This window comes from Myxocyprinus asiaticus, chromosome 1, assembly GCF_019703515.2.
Source record: "Myxocyprinus asiaticus isolate MX2 ecotype Aquarium Trade chromosome 1, UBuf_Myxa_2, whole genome shotgun sequence".
Classification (NCBI taxonomy): domain Eukaryota; kingdom Metazoa; phylum Chordata; class Actinopteri; order Cypriniformes; family Catostomidae; genus Myxocyprinus; species Myxocyprinus asiaticus.
The window spans coordinates 67,585,318-67,608,969 of NC_059344.1; the positions used below are offsets into that span (position 1 = coordinate 67,585,318).

Genomic DNA, 23,652 nt, shown 5'->3' on the forward strand with positions numbered 1-23,652 from the left:
TAAAAATGTCCATTAATTAGCCTAATTGATGAGGTGCAGTATATACTGTATTTCATTGACTGAGCAAGGCAGATGCCTTCAGTTTCAGCCACAGTGATGTTCATGTTTTGAGCAAATTAATCTTTTGAGCCAGATCTGTTCAATAAATCATCTGAACAGTTCACAAAACAGTTGGAATGATTCATCAGTGAATCAAGTCAAGTCATATTTATTTGTATAGTGCTTTTCACAACACATAGTTTCAAAGCAGCTTTACAGAAGATCCGGCATTAACAGAAAATGAAACTGTAATATCTGTAAAGTCTTACAGTCATCATTGTGTAGTTTGATTAAATATGATTGTAAAATGTGCATGCAAATTTAATAATTAAATAATAATTGTATTTAGACCCCAGTGAGCAAGCTGAAGGGCAACTGAGGCAAGGAACACAAAACTCCATAAGATGTTGATTAATGGAGAAAAATAACCTTCACACAGATGTTTATTCTTAAGGAGTACAAATGCAATAGTGAAATTCTACAACTCTAAAACAACATTTACAATAAGTCAATTAACATTTATAACTTTAAAAGTGTCTGCTAATTTAAGGAAATATACTTGTAAAATTGTTAAGCATAATTTATTAATTCAGAAATACAGTATGTGCTCTAAAACCAAATAAGCATTAAATGATTTTACAGAAATTTTGCTCCAAGCACAAAGATGAGTTCAGGAGCAAGAGCTTCCGTTATTACTTTTAGGTACAAATGTATTCATCTTCTGGAAGACTTGTTCATCTTGTTGCTTCCTCCATGTCACAGTGACATCTTCTGCAAAGCCCTGTTCATTCAGTGTTTGCTGTATCTGAACAACAGAAAGAAGTTTTGATCAGTCAAAGAGTGAATCACTTGAAAACATCTTTACCGTAATGTGCTCAAATGTTTTTTTTTTTACTCTTAAAGCTGCACTAGGGAACTTTGTGCTCTTTATCGTCATCTGTGGTTGAAACTTGACGTGAGAATCTCATGGTTTGAGGTTACCTGGTTTGCCTGTGATCATGAAAACGTGCTATTTTCATGTTTAGATTATGTTTTTGATTAAACATTTATATTATTACTTGATTTGAGGAAGATTACCAACACTTTTATTTACATATTTTATTATGATTGTTCAAGTGTTTTATCCACCACACGTTAATGTTTGCGTTGAACTACATACAGTATATCCCACATTTGTGAAACTTGTGAAATGGCTAATATGATTTTAATGGAAGACACTTAAATATTTTTATATTACAGTCAGGGGCGGTGCCAGGATTTTTACACATGGGTTGCCGGACAGGGGCCAGCGATCAGTCTGTGGTGGGCAAGAATTTCTGTCAGTGGGGGGGGGGGGGTTTGGTGTGGGCGGGCATCATTGTCGGTGGGGGGTTTGGTGTGGGCGGGCATCATTGTCGATGGGGGGTTTGGTGTGGGCGGGCATCATTGTCGGTGGGGGGTTTGGTATGGGCGGGCATCATTGTCGGTGGGGGGTTTGGTGTGGGCGGGCATCATTGTCGGTGGGGGGTTTGGTGTGGGCGGGCATCATTGTCGGTGGGGGGTTTGGTGTGGGCGGGCATCATTGTCGGTGGGGGGTTTGGTATGGGCGGGCATCATTGTCGGTGGGGGGTTTGGTGTGGGCGGGCATCATTGTCGGTGGGGGGTTTGGTATGGGCGGGCATCATTGTCGGTGGGGGGTTTGGTATGGGCGGGCATCATTGTCGGTGGGGGATTTGGTGTGGGCGGGCATCATTGTCGGTGGGGGGTTTGGTGTGGGCGGGCATCATTGTCGGTGGGGGGTTTGGTGTGGGCGGGCATCATTGTCGGTGGGGGGTTTGGTGTGGGCGGGCATCATTGTCGGTGGGGGGTTTGGTGTGGGCGGGCATCATTGTCGGTGGGGGGTTTGGTATGGGCGGGCATCATTGTCGGTGGGGGGGTTTGGTATGGGCGGGCATCATTGCCGGAGGCAAGTGGATACAAAAATGGAAGTGAGTGGATACAGTGACACCCGAGATGGAGAGGTGCGGCCAATGGCGTGGCCAGGCTTCCACCCCTGATTACAATCTACAGCCTCAGTTGGCAATGCAAGTGAACCGTATTATTACAATAGTAGGTCTAGGCACTGCAGACGATAAGAACGTAATATAAAAACACAAAACAAGAATGCAGAAATTCAGTACTGTATTCAGTAATTATTTCAGCTTTGCTTGACCTTTGGTCTAAAGATAATTCAGATAATGTTTGTTTATTATCTGAATTTCTGTGATTAAAATATCCCAAATTTGAATTTGGAGGTCTGAATTTCTTCTAAATCTGAAAAATTCAACCTGCAATACTAAAATGACTTTTTACAGATAAATCCACATCTAAAAATTTCTAAAATAAATACATACATCTACTGTTTAAAAATACATGAAATTAAAAATAGAATGAAAATATATCAAATGTAATCATGATTCCAAATACTATAGTCACTGTTTTAGCGCCATATATTCTGGAGGGGGGAAATAATGCTATGATTATGAAAAATGCACACTGAATTCACATGAATGTACAAAACAATTGTTAAAGTAGGTTTTCAAACATAGTTTTAAAATGATGCTGCTTCGTTGCATTTTTCAAAGAAATTATACATTAAAAAAAAGTGTACGCCAAAGTTTAATTTCCAAAGAAATTCAGCCATTTTAAGATCAAATTCTAAAGTGAATTTCAAGATCAAATTTCAAATATTAATGCATTTTAATTAAGAAATTTAAACAGACGTGTATTCAAATGATCTTCTGTGTGAATTGCATTTTGAATATATGCGTTAAATAAACTTAAAAGATCCACACCAAAATTGAGCGTCACATCTTTGACCCTTATGAGACACTCTTTACTGAGTATAAAAGAGTCTCTGTGTTGTGGTTTGTGTTATCAGTGAACTTCTCACCTTGGCTAAGATGGCCGTCTTCATTGCGGGATCATTCACATTCAGAGCAGATTTCACCTCCACTTTCAGAATCTGATTCTTCTTATACGCTGTGCACAAACAATTACAATCTCAGTCAACTAGATAAAACCTGTTATATTGTTCAAATGAATTAGTAACAAACCAATACACATTTGTAAACATAATACAAACTCACTGGCATAGCAGAAAAACGGTCTTTTAACATTGCAATCATCGACGCGCCAAAAATGTTTCTCATTTATTGCAATACATTGCCCATATCTATCAGGTTGACCCGAACCCCAGTTTCTGAATGAAGAACTGCTGTTATCAGACCAAGCGTAAGTGTCTTGAAAAAGGCCGATATATACTAGAGTTCCTTTTGGTATCAGCTGTTGGATCTGCAGGTTCTCTTCCTGGTTCCTCACACTGACCAGCTCTGTGTGATACTGTCTACAGTAACTCTGGGCATCTCTCCATGTCCTTAATAAATAGAGAAGGATGTAGTTCTGAAGGTTGTTTCCTATGGGAGCAAACGAAATCAGCATTTAGAATCTTAAAAGTAGGTTGGCATATAGCTGTGACCTCAACAAGAGCATTAAAGCTATTAATTGAGCATAAAATGAATTGTTGACAATAAGATCAGTATGTGTATTATGAAAGCAGTGGAATCTATTTCATTTCATGTTGACTTTGAAGACCTCATTAAAGGGGTCATGACTTGAGGAATCAAATTTCCCTTGATCTTTTGACATGTAAGAGGCCACCGTACTATAAAAACATACTGTAAGTTTCAGAACTCAAAACTTCCTCCTCACTGCATAAAGAGCATTTGTTGAAACCGAGCTGCCAAAGCAATTTGTTCTCTACTACCTACACATTGTGATGTCACATTTACCTAATCGCTCCTGTAGCCCCGCCCAATAGTCAGTCAAGAGCAGAAAGCCAAACAGAACAGTGGCTGTTTATTGTCAAGTCTTAAAGGAGAAGCAGCACCAAAACCGAACGTTTCTAACAGAGGATCAGAATGAGGCTGGAAAATTCTTGTGTTTTACAAATATATTACTGTTTTATTTTTGTGCAAACAAACAAACCTTACTACTAATATTATAAGTGAACCTCAAGGAACATATTAAAATAATAAAAAAGGCATGGCATGACTACTATAAATAACATTTTAATTTTGTGGCTTTTAGTCTATTAGCAATTAAGTCATATGCTAGTGTACTCCTAAATGTTGACAAAATTCACTTTTAGCAGATACACATAATTTAAATCTACAGTTTCTCTCTTCAGTGAACACTATCTGATGCCGCATTTTTTTTTTTCAGACACAGAAATTACACATTGCAGCTTTAAGGAAATGTTTAACCTCGTTCTAACCGTGTCCACATGTGTGGATGTTGTATTTTGGCTTCGCTATACGCAATGCATAATTAAAATGAATTAAAACCGACTGATTACTGTTCACAAGGGTCTACACTGTCATTTAAGGGTTAAACTTCTGGCGCACCGAGTCACGTGACACAACAGCATGACATTGATTACCGTGAAGTGCTCCTACGGGCGCAGCGCCAATGAAAGTGCCTCTGGTAAGAAACCTCTTTAAGGTTTAGTTGTAAAGAGTAAAGTCTCAAGTTTCGTTTGATATGCCGCTTTAAAAAATCTGTAAATTTTTCGAGAGTCATCGCCCTGATAAACACGATGTCCACTTACGTGATTCCACATTTCGGTTCATTTTAATATAAAGTTTGTTATATTTTATTTTGTTATCCCTGTGCAATACAATTCTATTCATTAACATTAGTAAATGCATTCCTATATTCACTGTGTATTATCACATTGAGAATAAATGGGTTCATGCAAAAGCTGATAAATGTGTCTTTCAGAGGCTTTATATGAAGTTAGGATGAACATTAGGTGCATTTCAAACTGTTCTGAGACCAGTGCAGACAGACAGCACACTGGAGGTTAAGTCATTCACTAAATAGGGAGCAAGGGAGCATCCTATAGCTCTCTATGCAGTTAAGTGCATTCACTCCTAAAATCAGATCAAAAGTTCAGTTTCAGGCTGCAGATCACTCAACATGTTTGACAGACATGTGACAATGATAATCAATACTAACATCTCAAAAACATAAATAGCCAACACTGCTGGAAACATAATAAACAATTTGATGAAAACATCATTTTCTAGCTTAGTATTATTTAAAATTGCACAACTTAGTCCCGCTGTCCACATATGTGGACATCAATTTTAAAGAAAACTATTTTTATGTTTGTTTGTTTAATAGGTGCAACTAGCTGCAAATCAAAAAGGGAAATGGAAAATACACACAGCATAGTAGTTTTGGATCAGATCCGTGTCTAACAACTTTTCAGGAGTGTAACCACTTTTGCTTACCATCATAACATATGAAATAAAAGGTACTTGTGCAATAGGCACTGTAAAACTCTCCCTTGTCGCTCATCACCACACAGTCTTGATCGAGGACATCTGGCCCTTTAGGTGACCAGTTTCTGTATTCAGTCTCTCCCTCATCATAAAATTCTCTGTCAGACAGTGCCCAGTGCCAGAGAGGAAGATCCGTTTTCTGCAGCCCGATCCATGCAATATTATATGAGATGCTTGTTTGAAGTTTTTTCAGATCATTCTGGTTTTCAATAGTCGCTAGATCTGTGTACATCTGTCTGCAGTAGAGTTGAGCAGCAGTGAAGGTTCTGGGCTTTGACTCAAAGAAGAACAAGATTGTCGGCTTTTGATAGACCGGTGGGATGGAAAAACCTTAAAAAGAAAAGTCTAAGAGGTTGATAAAGTGTAGACATTCTAAATACTATTAACATATGCACACACACACACACACACACACACACACACACATGAATATTAAATGACAGAGAGGGTATTAGTTTTGCATTCACTCACTATAAATAAATTGAACTATGGTATTTGTAGTAAGCATAGTAACCAAACAAAATTGACCATGGTAGAGAAACCATCTTTTAACCATGTTGTTTGTAGTGAAACCATAGTAACAATACAGGAAAATTAAAACTATGGTACTAAAGATTGTAATTGTGTGGTTACTATGGTTTTACTACTACCTTGGTGTGGTTATTGTAGTAAAACCATAGTTTACACACACACACACACACACACACACACACACACACACACACACACAAAAACAGTTACTACAATTATGGTTACTACAATTTAACTATGGTAAAAACATGGTTAATTGTATCTGAACCATGGTTTCTGCCAAAGAAACACAGTCACTGCAGTCTACAATATTACTAGGGTAAAATCATGGTTAAGTTATTTATTAGTTTCTCAGGGGAACAAAAATATTTTGCGAGGAAATGAAAATGTTTTCTGAAGGAATGCAAAGTTTCTCAGGGGAGAATGCAAAAGATTTGACAGAGAGCGCAAAAGCATTGCATATATTTTTCCTTCCGTACTCATCTTTTCAAACCACTATGTCCCCTTAGGGGCTCAGTACCGACTGCCGTATCAACTTGGAATGTGCAAAATGACATTATTTTCAAAATAAACTCGAACTTGTGACTCCAGATGTGATAGTCAATGTCAATTCTCGCTGAGCTATCCAGGCCTCCTAAAGTGTATTTCTTAAACTGAACTGACTGGAACCATGTGGAACAGAATGCAGAGGTCTTTTTTACGTTTATCTTATAAATGCAATGCTCATTTGTAAGATGACTGCAATGCAAGATGACACAGTAGCCAAAACTGTTCACTTCCATGTGTTCATAAACCAATTATTAAAAAATATCTGGAGTCCAATAGTAATTGTCTATATATTTTTGTTTTAAAGGCGGTGGCTTTGTTTCAAAAGAGGGAATTCAATTAAGAAAAAACAAAAACTAAAACTAAGATAAAAAAATCTAGATAAACTCACAAGTTGTAGGACAACTAGTTGACCATCCTGATTAATCCTAAGGCATAAATACACACACAGCCACACAGAACCTACCGATAAAAGCAAGGAGTGTCAATATTGTGTGCTCCATTGTCTCGGAAATACAGCAGGAATCTGAAACAACAAAAACAACAACAAGTTTTCAGTCTTTCAATATCACCACAAACATACTGCCCATTTTAAATTTTCCATTTTAAACATTGTCCAAAATGTAGGGCCATTTTTAAATTCCAATGAAAATCTGCTATTTCTAAAACACAAACCTGTGTGATCACAAAGATCCTCTTCACTCCTCTACTCTTCACTAATGGTTTCATGACTTTTCATAGAAGTCTCTTTACAACACATGCAAACTTTATGAAAACAGCTCATGCAAAATAAACTCCATTTGAAGGTGACTTGTGATGTTAACTATCTGGGGTAACAAAGAATGTGATTCGACTGGACAAATGGGGTCGTATTGCTTTCATAACAGTTGCAAAATGGAGCTCAAATAACCCCAGACCATCTGACATCTTTGCATCATGCGCTACTGAAAGATCTGGGTTTCCACCCCACCTTGAAACAAGAGGTGGACTGATATATTTAACCGATTAATATGTGCCGATACTCGCTTTTTGTAGCAATGTTTGCCGATAATGAAAAAAGAAATGTATATATATATATAGAGAGAGAGAGAGGAACACAGAGGAATATATATATATATATATATATACACTGATCAGCCACAACATTAAAATCACCTGCCTGATATTGTGTAGGTCCCCCTCGTGCCACCAAAACAGCGCCAACCTGCATCTCAGAATAGCATTCAGAGATGATATTCTTCTCACCACAATTGTACAGAGGGGTTATCTGAGTTATATATATTCCTCTGTGTTCCTCTGTTAGCAGTGCTGGAGGATTCTACACTTAAAATGGCTTGGTTCAACAGTATAACAGTGGCCTCTAGACACCTCATGGGCATCTAAATCTTTCATCATTGGCCATATTCTTTCATAGTTTTATCCTCACTTTAATGCATATTGTGTTATTTTGATGAGATAATCAATTTAATACTGTAATTGTGTTTCAAGCTTGTTTATAGTTAAAAGGCCCCTGTTAAGCACCAAATCTGAATGTATTTCTGGTTATTTCTGGGATTTTATTCATTTTGGACAACTGTAGCCTCTATGTCTGTGCTCGTCATTTCTTGTAACATTCTGAAAATCGATTTTAAAAACTATCGGCCGATTAATCAGTTAATCACCATGGTTATCATATCAGCAAAATCCACTATCGGTCGACCTCTAGTTGAAACCATGAAGTACTTTCATTAACATAATCAATAACGAGTGGTTACATTTTTCCTAAGATTACATGTTTACTCCACTGATGGTTACAGTAGGTGTAGGGTTAGTTTGGGGTTTGAGGGTAGAGTTAATAAAATATGCATTCCTCTTTACTGTATTACATAATTTACTACAACTAAAAACAACTCACTTTACAACTCGCTTTTGGCGCCCCTCTGTGGACATTTCACCTGGAAACTGGAGTTCACCAGTGCCAATAACAAGATTATTGCTGCCAAAAGAGAGTCAAGCAGTTATTGAATCTAACAGTTTCCATACTTTTCCCACCCTACACTGTGAAACATATCAATATATTATTGTGTTTAATATTTCATTGTGACATACTGTGATCAGAGCAAAGTGTATGACAAATTCATGCTAAATTCAGGTTAATACCAAGGGTCCAGTTCACATATCTCAGTTTGAAAGATTGTTGTGTAGATTTTGACAAGTTTATTACTCTGAATTAAGGTGTGCTTGTATTTGAATGTTTGAACATCACGCATGCAAACTTTATGAAAACAGCTCATGCAAAATAAACTCAATCTCAAGGTGACTTCTGATATTCAGTATTTGGAGAAACAAAGGTCATGATTAGACTGGACAAAATGATTCGCAGTCCATATTGCTTCAGTTTTACAGAAAATAAATAAACACCGGCAGCAGAACCAGTTTTGAAGTGTGTGTGTGTGTGTGTGTGTGTGTGGGGGGGGGGGGGGGGGGCTGCTCAAGGGGCTGGTTGTGACGTCATCACATGACGTCTCCTTACATAATTTGAATGTTGACGTAGTCCAACTAAAGAGATTCAAATCTGCTTCTGCGCCGGCACAGAGAGAGACTGAATATCCACTTGTCATTATATTCACAGTTCACACAAATCTTTGATGACGCAGCTGTCTTCAGTTTCAGACACTACTGGAACACTTTACAGGTTCAACTGCGTGTTCATGTGTATAGGTTCCCCCTTTTTATTAGTCGCGATTTCTCCGAGTAGGCAAGGGGGCATTGCCGCTGCAAAAATTCGGGTGAGCAAAATAAATGACTGTACATCAATGAAACAAATCAAATATTACTAAATGTGAGCTCAAATAATGTGCGTAGAAGTCATCTTTCTGCTGTCACTCTTTCAAACAGCGACACCCAGTGGATAAAGTTTCAAAGGGAGGCAGCGTCTCTCAAGCCTCTCTTCAGCTCTTTGTGATCTCATTCAGCACCTGTAGCATGGTATGAATTAGAGGGGGATTAACCGCCAAATACAGCAAAAAGTCACGTGAGGGGAGACGTTGGCTCTGTTTATTGCTGATTCGTTAAATACGCTGTCAATCAATCAATGTGATAGTCCCAGCCTCTCATGTCCTCGTCCTCACAGCGGGTCTCTGCAGATCACTGTGAATGGGATGAACTGATGGAAGTGCACAAACTATTTGCACAGAAAACAACTAACTGACAGACAACTGCACTTTTTGGTCACATCCAAATCAAAATGAACTTGAAATCTGAAATGGTATGAGATTGACACACTTTTTAGAGAGCAGTTGATCTTAAAGGTACAGATCCGTGCCATCACAAACCCTGTGTTGTTTACCAAGGAGTAGATGACAGATGATCCAAATATAAGACGACTATAAAAATAAGAAATGAACAGATGAAATATGCTGTATTCTTGTAGGTATTGATTTTGAGGCAATGACAAATTAATAATTATAAACAATGCATATACACTTGATGAGTCTTTGGTTTGACTTGATTTAATAAACAGTGTCAATATGAACTTACAAAAATATAAGTATTTCATGATTATTTACTGTGTAAGTTAAAAGGTATTTCAATTGCCTTCCCGCACAGAAATCTGATATATGGCAATTAATATATATAAAATACATTTTTTGGGGCATATATGTACAAATTTGATGATAATAAATTGGTTTAAGGAAAATATATGTTACATATAGAACAACAGCCATTTTAATATGTTTTTTATAATGTTGTTGCATGTCTAAGCAAAATAGTGTGCAAAGGTTTTAGGCACTTAAGATATTTCACAAAAGCATTTGTCATAAGATGGTTATTTATATCTTCAGCTTTAGTGTGTCAATAGGAAATATAAATGTTAGACTCCCAAACATTACTTTTGCAAATAGAAAAGATTAGAATAGTAGAACAGGGAGCCCTGCAACAGATGTCATGACCCCCACAGTGCCTCTCACTGAACATCGTGTCAGTCTGAGATTACATAAAGAGACAGAAGCAATTGAAACAGCCTAAATAGATAGAAGAACAGGGAGCCCTGCAACACATGTCATGACCCCCACAGAGCCCCCACTGAATATTGAGTCAGTCTGAGGTTACATAAAGAGACAGAAGCAATTGAGACAGCCTAAATAGATAGAAGAACAGGGAGCCCTGCAACAGATGTCATGACCCCCACAAAGCCCCCCACTGAACATCATGTCAGTCTGAGATTACATAAAGAGACAGAAGCAATTGAAACAGCCTAAATAGATAGAAGAACAGGGAGCCCTGCAACACATGTCATGACCCCCACAGAGCCCCCACTGAATATTGAGTCAGTCTGAGATTACATAAAGAGACAGAAGCAATTGAGACAGCCTAAATAGATAGAAGAACAGGGAGCCCTGCAACAGATGTCATGGCCCCCACAGATCTCCCACTGAACATCGAGTCAGTCTGAGATTACATAAAGAGACAGAAGCAATTGAGACAGCCTAAATAGATAGAAGAACAGGACGCCCTGCAACAAATGTCATGACTTATATACTGTATATATAAAATCAATATTTAAACCCCACAACCCCCCTCCCACTCCCCAAAAACAACCCTGTGGTCAAACATAAGTAAATATATAGAAATAAACATCAAACAGACACACATATATACATATATTATATATATATATATATATATATATATATATATATATATACATATACACAAACATACATAGATACACATATATATATATATACACATACATACATACATACATACACAATAATCATATTAACTATATTACACTACTTTCTCCACACCCCACCCGAGAGCCCTCCAAAAACTCAAAATACCTGCCCCATTTCCGTATAAACATATCCAAGCCACCCCGTCTTCCCAATGACACCTCATAAGCTGCCACCCTCCCCACCTCCGTGCACCACTCCGGATATGGGGGCGCACCAGCTGACCTCCAACCCCTCAAAATAACCTGCCTGGCGATCATCACACAGGTCAGAACCCAGTTCTCTATATGGCCATCCCCCACATCGATGACCGCCCCATCGCCCAGAACACAAAGTCTGGGGCAAAACGAAACCTGAGTGCCCACCACGTCGCACACAAAATTCTGAACCTTCAACCAGAATTTCTGGATCTCGACACACCACCAAAAAACATGGGCCATGTCTCCATCCTCTGATTGGCATCTCCAGCAGGTGGGTGTGTCTTTAAGACCAAGCCTATACAGTCTAGAGGGGGTCCAATAAAATCTATGCAAAATTTTGAATTGTATAAGACACACCCTTGCATCTCTAGATGCAGACTTAACGTTTTTAAGAATCTTAGCCCACACTCCTTCCTCCAATGCCAAGTTGAAATCTTTCTCCCATACTGTCTTAAGAGAAGTTAAGGCCCCGTCCCCCAGACTCTGAATTAACAGGGAGTAGTACACTGATGCCTCACGACCTTTTCCAAAAGCCGCAATCACCTCTCCCAAAGCATCTGCCTCCTTAGGGTGGTGTGTGCTACTCCCAAAAATAGTACAAAGCAGGTGGCACAGTTGTAAATACCTATAAAACTGAGGTCTGGGGATCCCAAAATGTTGGACCAAGTTTTTAAACGATCTCAACACTCCACTTTCATATAGGTCACCGAGTGTAGCAACCCCCCTCAAGAACTGCTTTAAGTGCCTCCCAAGCCACGCCCACAGAGGATACCAAGGACCAACTGGTCTCCATATAAACACTAATTTCAGTCTTTAGCATTTGTTGGAAATTAGGATTTTGCAAAAGGGAATACATTAAGGCGCCAACTATATGATTTCTTTTTCCCTATATGTGGCAACACCTCTAAACTCACCAGGGTGTGATCTGAGACTAAAGTGTTTCCAATTGAGCAAACAACAACAGATGAAATGAGGGATTTGGATATCAAAAAAAATCTATTCTAGAATAAATCTTATGGACTGATGAAAAAAATGTATAGTCTTTACCAGATGGGTTCAAAAGTCTCCAAATATCTGTAAGACCAAGATTTTTACACATCCTGTGAAGCGTCAGTGTTGCTCTAGGGGGCTTACACACTTTTGCTTCATTATGATCAAGGACTGAGTCCATCAAAAGATTAAAGTCTCCTCCCAATATTATATCATGATTGGTGCCAGCGGCTTGCAACATCCCTTCAAGATCTATAAAAAAGCCCTGATCATCAGTGTTAGGTGCGTAGATATTAGCCAAAATCAGACTTTGCCCCTGAATTTCTGCTAAAACAATAATGACTCTTCCTAATTTATCATTAAACTGTTTGAGACATTTGAATTGTAAATGTTTATTTACCAATATAATGACTCCCTTGCTCTTACTTGAGCCAACACTAAAGAAAACATGTCCACCCCATATCTTCCCAATTTTTTTAGCTTCCTGCGGAGAAAGATGCGTTTCTTGAAGAAACATTATATCATATTTCTTACGCTTAAGAAAAGAAATAACCTTCCTTCTTTTTATGGGGTGCCCCAACCCATTCACATTCCATGTGGAGAGAGATAGTACACTCATATTAACATCTGACCTTTTGATATAATAGAAAAAATAAATAGTGTGCCAAAAACAACATTATGAAGACCACATTTCAACATTAATGCAACAATAAATCCCCGAACTTCCCCCTGAACAAAACAAACAGAAAAAGAAAAATGTGCGCATTAACCCCGCACACGAAAGCACCAACCGGCATCAATCCCTTTAAACTCCACGACAACTTTGCCATCGTATTGCTCAATTTTGCCTCACAAATTTGGAAGGCAAAATTACATCAAATATTTTGTAAAACAAACCCCAGCCAATAGGCAGAATAAAAACAAAGAATGTGTAGACTCATTCACAGAACTGTCTCAAAGGTGTGTTCCTTCACAAAACAAGTTCCAGCCGATGTAAAGCCGTACATTTTCCTCAGACTTTCAAACGAATCTTCAATGAGTCAGCTGATGAGTGTAGCAGATCACGTAATCATTCCAATGTCCCACGAAAATACTCCACAAATCATACTCCAGCCAATAGGAGGCAAAAGCACAAGGAACTGACAGATTCATCCATAACTGTCCCGAAGTAGTGTTATTTAACAAAACAAGCTCCAACCACTAGGGGGAACCAGCACAAAAGGAAACGAAACACACATCCCGGTTCCTCGGATGGTCAAGAGTCAATTCACTCAGAGGCCGCATAAAAGTATATCCCATGATTTACACAGTCCGCCAACTTTATAAAAGACCTCCTTTGTGTGGGCATGTAGATATTTTGCAGTCATCTGTAGTGTCTATTTTCAATCTGCCCGGGAACTTCATTGTAAAAGTGATCCGTCTATGCAAAAGTTTCTTTAAGGAAAAGTGTTAATCCACAAAAAAAAAAAAAAAACTCCAGCTGCTCGGCGGAGCCAATGCAAAAAGAAACAAAAATGGTGCCCAGCTTCTTCTGAAAGCCAGAGTATGTACAGTGAGTCAATACACTCACAAGAAAAACACCCAATGGTTACTCACCCATTGTTTCAATAAAAGACATTGCCTGATTGGAACATGTAAATACTTTGCTGCCGTCCTTGGTGCTTATTCTCAGTCTGGCCGGAAACATCAGAGCAAAAGTGATCTTCCGCTGATGTAAGAGTTTCTTGCATTCCTTAAACCGATCGCATTTCTCTCTTGTCGAGTTCGCAAAGTCCAAGAACAAGAAAATATTGTAATTCTTCCAAGAAAGCTTTCCTTTGCTCCTCACCTGGCGCAACACGAGATCTTTATCGGATGATCTAAAAAATTTGGCCAGAATCGATTGGGACCTGTCTTGCTCAGCAGATCTGTGAGCTGGGACTCTGTGAGCTAGCTCAATTTCTAGCTTGTGGCCTGTTATGTCGAGCAGACTCGGGAAAAGCTTGTCTAGGAATTTCACCATATCTCTGCCCTCCATATGCTCAGGAATTCCAACAATTTGAATGTTATTCCTGCGGCTTCTATTCTCAAGATCTTCAAGCTTTTCAAGAACACGTTCCAAATCAACTGTGGTTGTGGGCAGATTAGCGGCTAATTCCCTCTCTGATGACTCCAAATAATCGATTCGTTTTTTCAACATTTGTCACTCTTGTCACTAATTCAGATCATTTTTTCTCCATCGCTGTAATCGATCGACGTATTACAGCGAGATCCTCCAAGTCTGCAAGTACCTTTGTCAACATCACCTACATGTTGGACAGTTGACGCTGGATTCCTTCTCCCGCTGCGCCATGCAAATCGAGTCCCCGGTCCACATGCCTGTCTGGGCTTTCATCTTGAACCTGTAAGTGTCTTTTAATGTCTCTGGAGCCTGAGGATTTTGACTTCTTTGCCATGTTTACCTCAAACAGCAAATGTGTAACTGGGTGTATCAAATTTCACCAGATTATATCATGAAAATAATTAGCAAAGTGCGCAGAGCTGTCTCTCACACATCTGTCCTTCACATGGTGTCACGTTGCTCCTTCGCAGTGTTTCTGTTATTAATATTCTCCCCCTTTTCAGGGGTACAAAGCACATGCTCCTGATTCTTTGGCTGAGGTTTTGCCAAGACACCAGGGTTACCCTATTTTTAATAGCCTGGATAGGTCAGCGAGTATTGACGCTGAGTATCACACCTGGAGTCGCGAGTTCAAATCCAGGGCGTGCTGAGTGACTCCAGTCAGGCTTCCTAAGCAACAAAATTGGCCTGGTTGCTAGGGAGGGTAGAGTCACATGGGGTAACCTCCTCGTGGTCACTATAATGTGGTTCTCGCTCTCGGTGGGGCACGTGGTGAGTTGTGCATGGATGCCGTGGAGAATAGCGTGAAGCCTCCACACGTGCTATGTCTCCGCAGTAACACGCTCAACAAGCCACGTGATAAAATGTGCGGATTGACGGTCTCAGACGCGGAGGCAACTGAGATTCGTCCTCCGCCACCCGGATTGAGGTGAGTCACTACGCCACCACGAGGACTTAGAGTGCATTGGGAATCGTGCATTCCAAATTGGGGAGAAAAAGGGGAGAAAATAAATAAATGAATAAATAAATAAAATAAACAAAAAATTTAATAAATTAACACACTTGATAATGTAATAGTGATTATTATTTTTTATTAATAGAAGTTAAAAAAGGCTTTTTTTTAGGTCTTTAAAAACAGTGAATTTTTCGAGCAACTTCCAAATTGGCTGCCAGACAATGGTAGCTCATGCTCCCAAATAACTCAATAAAGTAACATTTGATTGGCCCAAAAAATAAAAAGTAAAATTACACCAACAAATATGTGTATTTCTTCTGCAACGTTTTTTATTTTATTTTATTTTTTTTATTTATTTATCTTTTTTATTCCTTTGCTAGTTAAATTATATCAAACTGATACTTTTCTTTATCCTGTAACTCAAATAGAGAAAAAAACTGAGCTCCCCCTGCTGGCCTCACTATAACCTCTTTCAGCAGAAAACTTGGTTTGTCTAAAGGAGGTCTCCCATCCAGGTATTGGCTAGGCTCAATCATGCTTCACTTCAGCTGGTAACCAGTCAACAGTACAGCAGCATCCCCTTAGTGGGAATGCTCTGAAATAAGGACTAAAACGTATTTATCTAAGGCAAATATATTATATTATTTTGTTAATAAGAGATTGACCAATTTATTAAAAGGAACTGACTCAGAAGAGTGACTGATTACCACACTGTCCATCGTTAGTTCCGATTCTAAGCGTCAAACTAAAATATAGGACACAAAACATCATTTGCTGACATGTTGTCAGGGTAAATGCTTCTCACGGTTGGATACGGTATCTCCCTTGTCAGACAAGGATTTATCAGTTAACTGTGGAATAGCAGAAAATGTATGGGACTCGTGCCTCATCAAAAAGAGTCTAGCAACACTCCTAATGTAAGCAGAACACCTCTTCTAAGGGAGGGCCTACAATGTTAGCAAAACAAAGCATCACATAGTGGTATTGTTATGTCCCTATGTACGTATGTGTATGCATGCTTGGTTTTTCTTTCCTCTCTGTTTCCCTCTCTTTCACACTCTCTGATTAGGTTGCTGTTATTGGTTCTCTGAGCTGATGACATCATCTCCACTCTCCACCAATGGATGGCTATTCCTACCCTTTAAAAGCCAGTTGAATTCATGTGTTTGTAGCCTTTTTCGATTGATGACAGCTTTGCCTGTTAGCTCCTGGTTGTGTGTATTGTCACTGGCTCATTGTGACTCTGCATGTTCGTTTTGTGTACTGACTTAGTCACTCGTTACCCATTCGCTGTTTTTGTGACTTTTCGTTGGTGTTGTTTATATAATTCGCTGCTCTTCTAACCAGAGAGGAAAAGTGGACAGGTAAGATGTCACGTGACATACACTATGCATCATGTAGACTGTTATTTGTATTAGAGAACCTAGGTTAGGAGTGAGTGCCAACCCCTGTACCACTTGATGTTTTTGGGATCAGGTAGAATAGTTTAGATATTGGCATTTCCAATGCTGAAGACCTGTTTTATTTCTTCTTTTTTTTTTTGTGGTTTTGTTTGAACTGACAATTTAATGAGATTAGAGGGTTAACAAATTAGTTAGAATTGTTTTTATTTTGATTCTTTCTTTCTTTTCTTTGGCTCCATTCATGTCCCTTTTTTTTTTTTTTTTTTTTTTTTGTATATACTTTGTTCTATGTAAATACTCCACTCATTTATCATTGAATTTTCATTACAGTGATACACAAAATAAATTACTTTTGCACTGTATACTTACCTGGTTGCTTTTGTCATTTGCCAACCCAACACAATCCATTCACAATTAAAATGTTACTGCCCCCATACCCTAGACAACCACAGGTGTCGTAACAGGTACACTTGCGAGAGACCAGAGGCCGTTCTTTTGAATGGATATCTATGGAGGAGATACTTCAGTACGCTGAATACACTGATGTTGTGATGAAACGGCTCATCACTTACTGAAACGACACCCTGTCTGCTAATCTTCAGGATGTTTACACTGAACAAAACTCCATGTTGCATTTTACATTTACATTTATGCATTTGGCAGACGCTTTAATCCAAAGCGATTTACAATGCATTTATTACAGGGACAATCCCCCCGGAGCAACCTGGAGTTAAGTGCCTTGCTCAAGGACACAATGGTGGTGGCTGTGGGGATCGAATCGGCAACCTTCTGATTACCAGTTATGTGCTTTAGTCCACTACGCCACCACCACTCCATGTTGTGTGGAGCAGTGTTCAACTTGAGTCGGAGCTCTTGGGGGGGGGAGGGGGGTACCGTAATACCGAATCCTACAACCCCTGTCCCCAAAATGGTGGGTGGCGCACTCGGGCGTGTTTACAATTATTATTATTATTTTTTTTTTTACTTTGGCATGTGCATTTATTTTTAGAATAGATCTATCAATAATTGATGTCATTCATGCTGTCTTAAATAGTGCAAAGAAAGAGCTGTTTATGAGATTTAACCTCCTGTTTTAGTTTTCCAGAATCGAAAGGATTTGTCTGGAATCGACTCTTGGAAATATTGATGCACCTAAAATATAGCCCTGACTGGGGCAATCACACACCTATTTTCATTTGCAAAAGGATTCATGGTGTAGAAATTTGCTCTGCTAATGATGAGAAGTCTTGTTTCTATTAAACTTGTTTGGGAAAAGCTTGAGTCCTATTCTTTGTCTGTGCAAATCATTAAGATGAATTTAGACTTGTAATGGAGGATTGCCCAAAAAAGGATTTGAAAATTGGACAAGTCAAAGAAACAAAACTGTGTACTTCATGTCTTTAATGAGGGAATGAACTACAATCCCATAAAGTATTGCAAATGACATAATCTAATTAAAAACGGATTTGTATTTGTGATTATAAATATAGAAACATCATTTTAAGTTTATTGCAAAATATTCAGGTACAGATATAAAAGTAGTTTGAGAGTGAAGGGAGAGCGACTCGCTTGCGTCATTCACAATGTGTCATGGGAGTGGGCGGAGCTTCAGTGCTCTTGTGACTGCTTTGTTAGCCATGATTCTCTGAATGGTGTGTTTCCCTTCAGGATCATGGGTAGTGTAGTTCATCACCAAGAATTCCACTATTAAACAAGATTTTTTAAGTTGAAATAACACAGAATGATAGCTTCAACAGAAGCTTTTACGTAAGGTATAATGTACAGTCAGCCAGTTGTCGCACAATAAAGGGGGTCTTGTATCACTCTGAAGGGGTTTATTTTGTGATAACAACTGGCTGACTAGGGTTGCGCTATTATGATGAAATTTATATTATAATTGCCGATTATTTCCTTTGTAATTGCGATTATTCGTTTATATTAATAGAATTTACAATAAAATGTTATGTGGGGGCAGTTGCATGCCATATTTTATGTAGGCTATACATTAAAACAACTTGAGAACTATATTTTCCTGAATTGCTATAATATTTTAATTGCATGTAAAAAAAAAAAAAAAAAAAAGTATTCACATTTTGAATAAGAGTACACAGTATAATTTAGATAGTGAGCATTACTGATATGCCTTTAGACCAGGGGTTAAATTGGGCCAGTATGGTCCAGAATGGCGATTCCAGCACCTTCAATTCCAAAAAGAACGAAAAAAATGCTTTTGTCAATTCATCCCAGTTATTGTATTCTCCAATGCGGTTGTTGTTTGATCCCATGACACATTCCATCTCTATTTAGCGAGTGTACTTGTTCAAAAATATTAAAAGCTCATTATGCTTGGCTCTAGTCAGTTGTGGACGCTGGCTGAGGCAGCATACACAAAAGTGGCACCAGACCGCATGTTCTGCTTCTGTACCGTGCTGTGGTCCGATCTCTGATTCATAGAACTCTGCTCACCCGTTTCTTAGATCCACTGATATGCAGTTGCGATTTGCTTTGTTTTGTTGCAACATAATCTGATTTTAGAGTTCCCCCACCTCCGAAATCACAATTTTACCCCTGCTTTAGACTAATTTAAATGTGTCAGATTTGCCTCTGCATTCATGCACACAACGGCCCAAAAATATGTTGTAAATAGAAAATTTTGGCGCAGTGGGAGTACACTGAAACTGATTGCTGTAATTGTCACTTTTCATGACTATATAATTGTGACAGCTGTAATTGTAATCTAGATTATTTTTGCTACATAACATTGCTGAGCCTAGACCTGACCAACTGAAGCAACCTCAGATCATAGCATTGCCTCCAGAGGCTTGTACAGTGGGCACTAAAAACAGGAAAATAGCAAATTGTGTTTGCGGCACTTAATTTTCATAAAATAGCACAATAACCCACAATAGCGCAAACACTCCCACTCACGCCCATATGAAAATAATGTGCTTAGAATTAGCAATCTCACGAAAATTAAATAAGACATTGCACCTAGCATGGTCACAAAAATAGAGCCCTATAAGTTGTCGTTAAAAATGAATTTGCCTATGGAAATAATTAATGGTTTTTACTTCCCGAACCCGACTGTTGTGCTCTCTTATTTCAGATTCAGATGTTCTGAACCCACCTGGTGGAAACTCTTCAAAAGGGTTGAAAATGTTTGTAAAATACCTGTAATCTGACATATAAAAGGAGAGCAGTCTGAAAATGGAAGGAATGGAGGATGGAGTGGAATGGAGAAAATGGAATTGGAGGAATTTGCTTTCATTTAAAACCACATCATTAACATTTTTTTTTTTACCTAGATTGTTGAATAGAACTTCTTTTTCTACATCACAGTAAAACAGTATTGGTAAAGTGCTAAGACTTTAAACCACTGAAGTGTAAATGTATGAAAATAAAAAAATATTGGTTTATTAAAATAATAATTAAAAATGAAAGTGTTTGAAATGTCTACTGTAAGAACTACTCTCATTTTCAGTCAACCCAATGATATGTTTCTGGATGGAGTTTTAGCACTCGAACAAACCTGTTGTCATTTTCACCTCAGTCTAGGAACTTATACTGTATATAATGGTGATAAATGTTACTCAAAAATGTCTCACTCATGCAAAAGCACAGGGAAATGTGCCTCAGACAAGCACTCAATGCAAAGCAAATTACCTAGTTCAGGTGCATCAAAGCCGCCCATTTTACAAAGGTGCCTGGAATTGTTCCTGGCAGGCAGCAGATGCCTTAACAAGGTCCACATCCCTAATCCTAACCATTTGGAGCCTGTAAGGAACAACATCAGGCACCTTTCTCCCATTGCAATCAAACCTACATTGAGGCTGATACTGGTACTGTACTAGATTTGTATTTATTTTGGGTGTTTGTTTTGTGGGAGCTAATTCTTACATCTCATTTTCACCAGAATTTTAATAAGGAATATATTGACCTTTTGAATATCCAATACTCTATCATACAGCAGCCTCCATGTAACCTGTCCAACTCACAGTCATCTTTTTCTCTCCCAATTTAATCATGACAAAAAAATAGGGCTGTCAACGAATGAAAATTGTTAACAACAACTTTATATGCTGATTAATTAATCCAATTAATCGCATAACAATATTGGCAGAGAAAACGCATTACATTAATGTGGAGTAAAGCATTGATAAGACAATACAAAAAGTGCCTTTATTTTTTTTTTTTATATAAGGCAATTTATTGTTTAAATCCATATTATTAAAATATTTTAACACATTTCTCATTAGGTGCATCCTGTGAATGAAAGGAAAACAATGGCAGGTAAATGAATAAATTATACAGAATTTTTTTTTATACATTTTATGCAGTTTTGGTGCAAAAGAAATAAAATAAAATAATGGTAAGACAGAAGAATCCACCCCCAAACCCCCAGTCATCTTGTTCACCCCCTGTACGATAACATTAAAACCATTAGTTTCTCTACTGTTTTGCTCTTATATTTCTATAGTCTTTGCAGATATACATTCGAGACACTTTAATAAAAACAGAATTTCAATCATTTTCGAGACACACTGTTTGTCTCGCACATCCACAAGTGTCTGATAGACTTGTTTCTGACTGGCAAGTTTCTAAAAAGTTCAAACTGTTTAGATGCTACTGACGGCTGTGAGCCTACCACTTCGCTAGTGTTCGTGTTTCAAGCCGTTGTAGCAGTTGTGGGTGATCTTCTTGAGCTTCGATGATTATGATATTCCACCACACACAAATGACATGTTAAATGTCCTGTCTTGCGCACAAGCATGTGCGAGTGAGCGAACGAACGAGAGACCGAAAAAGGAGGAGGGAGCTTCACTGCTGCTTTGATCTGATTAGCTCCGATTCCGATCAGGATTTTGAGAATCACACCGAATTGTGATGTCAGATTGAATATATGCGTTACTACAGCGTTAAAATATAACGAGTTAAATGTCATATTGAATTAATGACATGATTTCAAATGAGACCCACAAAGAATGTGCAAATTAGCTTTCCAGGGGTCTCCTGTTGCAGACCCCTGTAATTCGCTCCGTGCTTATGAAGACAAAAACTTTGTGCCAATGAATGTGTAGATTTTGGCCCATCGCGGATCTGTTGAGCGAAGGCAAACAGGCGGCCGGCTTCGTTCAGTGTCAGGGTTCGGAACTGCCCGCGATGCTCTTCGGGACTGCGGCCGACCAGCTGCAGGCTGGCTTTCTTCAGCTCAGGGTACCTCAGGAGGTTGCCTACCGGGAGTTGTTTGGCTGCGAGTTGGGCCTCCCCAGTCAGCATCGGTAAGAGGTGGACTGCCCATTGCATCCGCAGCCATTCCAGAGCTTGGTCCGTGCGCTTGAAGAGCTCCAGAAAGGCCTCTTCATCTTGCGCCCCCATCTTCCCCAGCGTCACATGGGGGTTCGCTGCTGCCGGGGTCGTGGCGCCCCCTTCCTCCAGGGTACCAAGCTCTGCAATGCCCGTCAGTCCTCTTCTTGGCTTCGAAGGAGCGCCTCGAAACGCTGTTGCTGTTCTGCCTGCAGATCCAAGAGGGTCTGGCGAGGGATCGGAACAATTTCACCAGTGGCGAAAATGACTCCCATAGCAGCGTATCTTCCTCCTTATCCCGGGTTTCGGCACCAGTGTAATAAAGGGTCGCGTTGGGCAGATAAAGGAGGAAGCGGGAACCGGTTTCCACAGTTCACGTGAGTCTGTTTTATTAACAAATAAACAGCAATCGCTGTACAGCTTCACTCAAAACACAAGACAGCTTTTCAGCTTCAAATCACAAGACTCTCTCTCTCGGGAAACAGACACGAAGACCCTGGTCTGTCACTCTCACGCTCTGTGGACTGGCTGTATCTCTCCCAACTCTCACTGTGAACATAGAGATGGTAATAAGTCACAATTCATCTCAGGTGAATGTCCTTACCACTTTCTCTCTCCCCAGATGGGCGCTCGACCACGGTTTCACCTCTACAGTGCTGTTAACTCGACCCTCTCTCTACAACATACCCTCTACAATCAAATAAGACGCGTTCCACTGTTTCTGCCACCACACATAACTCACACAGACGATTTGCATGTTTCCCAATGATGAATTGTGAATTAAGAAATCAAACCAGCATGACCCAATCTAAACCTGCTTATCATAACTTCCTCTTTCCTATCACTAATAGTTGCTGCGTGCCAAAGTTCATGTTTGACGAACTTCATATTTTGACCTCTTGACTGAATACAAAGTTCGAAGCTGCATGGTTTACGGAGTTCTGCGTTGGACAAAGTAATTTTGCATGCTCAAAGCTTAATGTGACCGCACCTTTACCGTTTCTGGGATGCTTAATTTTCATTTTAACATCTATTTCCATATTGTGTGGTAGGGTTTAAATAAAGAACCACAAATTCTTGCAGCAAAGTCAGTATTTAAATTAGCCACAGTCTTCCATACAGCATATTAGACAAAGGTTTTGCATAAAGGTAATGTAGTTAGTTAAAGGAAAGTAAAAGGAATAAGTAGAGAGTAAAAATTGAATATACAGGGAAGAACACAGGTGCTTAAGCAGTTTGAACCAAACCTTCATTTCTCCTCCATGTTGCAGGTAAATGGCAACTTTTTGTGATTTCAAGATGTTTTTCCAATTTAATCTTTAAAGATTTAAATGCTTTTTCTTTGCTTTTTGTCTCCTCAATGTAATACATTTTAAATGACAAATAATACTATCAGCATAACAATTTTTATTGTTAAAGATTCATAAAAAGATCGTAAAAAGATTCATTGAAAAAAATGCATGCATTGCAGAATGTCTTTTGTAATGTTACTTATTAAC

At 38.9% G+C, this 23,652-nt stretch overlaps 1 protein-coding gene across 1 annotated transcript; it reads right to left on the reverse strand.

Moving 5' to 3' along the window:
- Positions 1–255: 255 nt before the first annotated feature.
- LOC127447952 (macrophage mannose receptor 1-like) lies at positions 256–7,171 on the reverse strand. Its single transcript, XM_051710211.1, has 6 exons — positions 7,158–7,171; positions 6,949–7,008; positions 5,355–5,735; positions 3,147–3,473; positions 2,951–3,039; positions 256–844 (listed from the first exon to the last, which is right to left on the reverse strand). Exons 2-6 carry the CDS (start codon positions 6,983–6,985, stop codon positions 710–712), a joined length of 969 nt encoding a protein of 322 aa, XP_051566171.1. The 5' UTR covers positions 6,986–7,008; positions 7,158–7,171; the 3' UTR covers positions 256–709.
- Between the last annotated feature and the right edge of the window lie 16,481 nt (positions 7,172–23,652).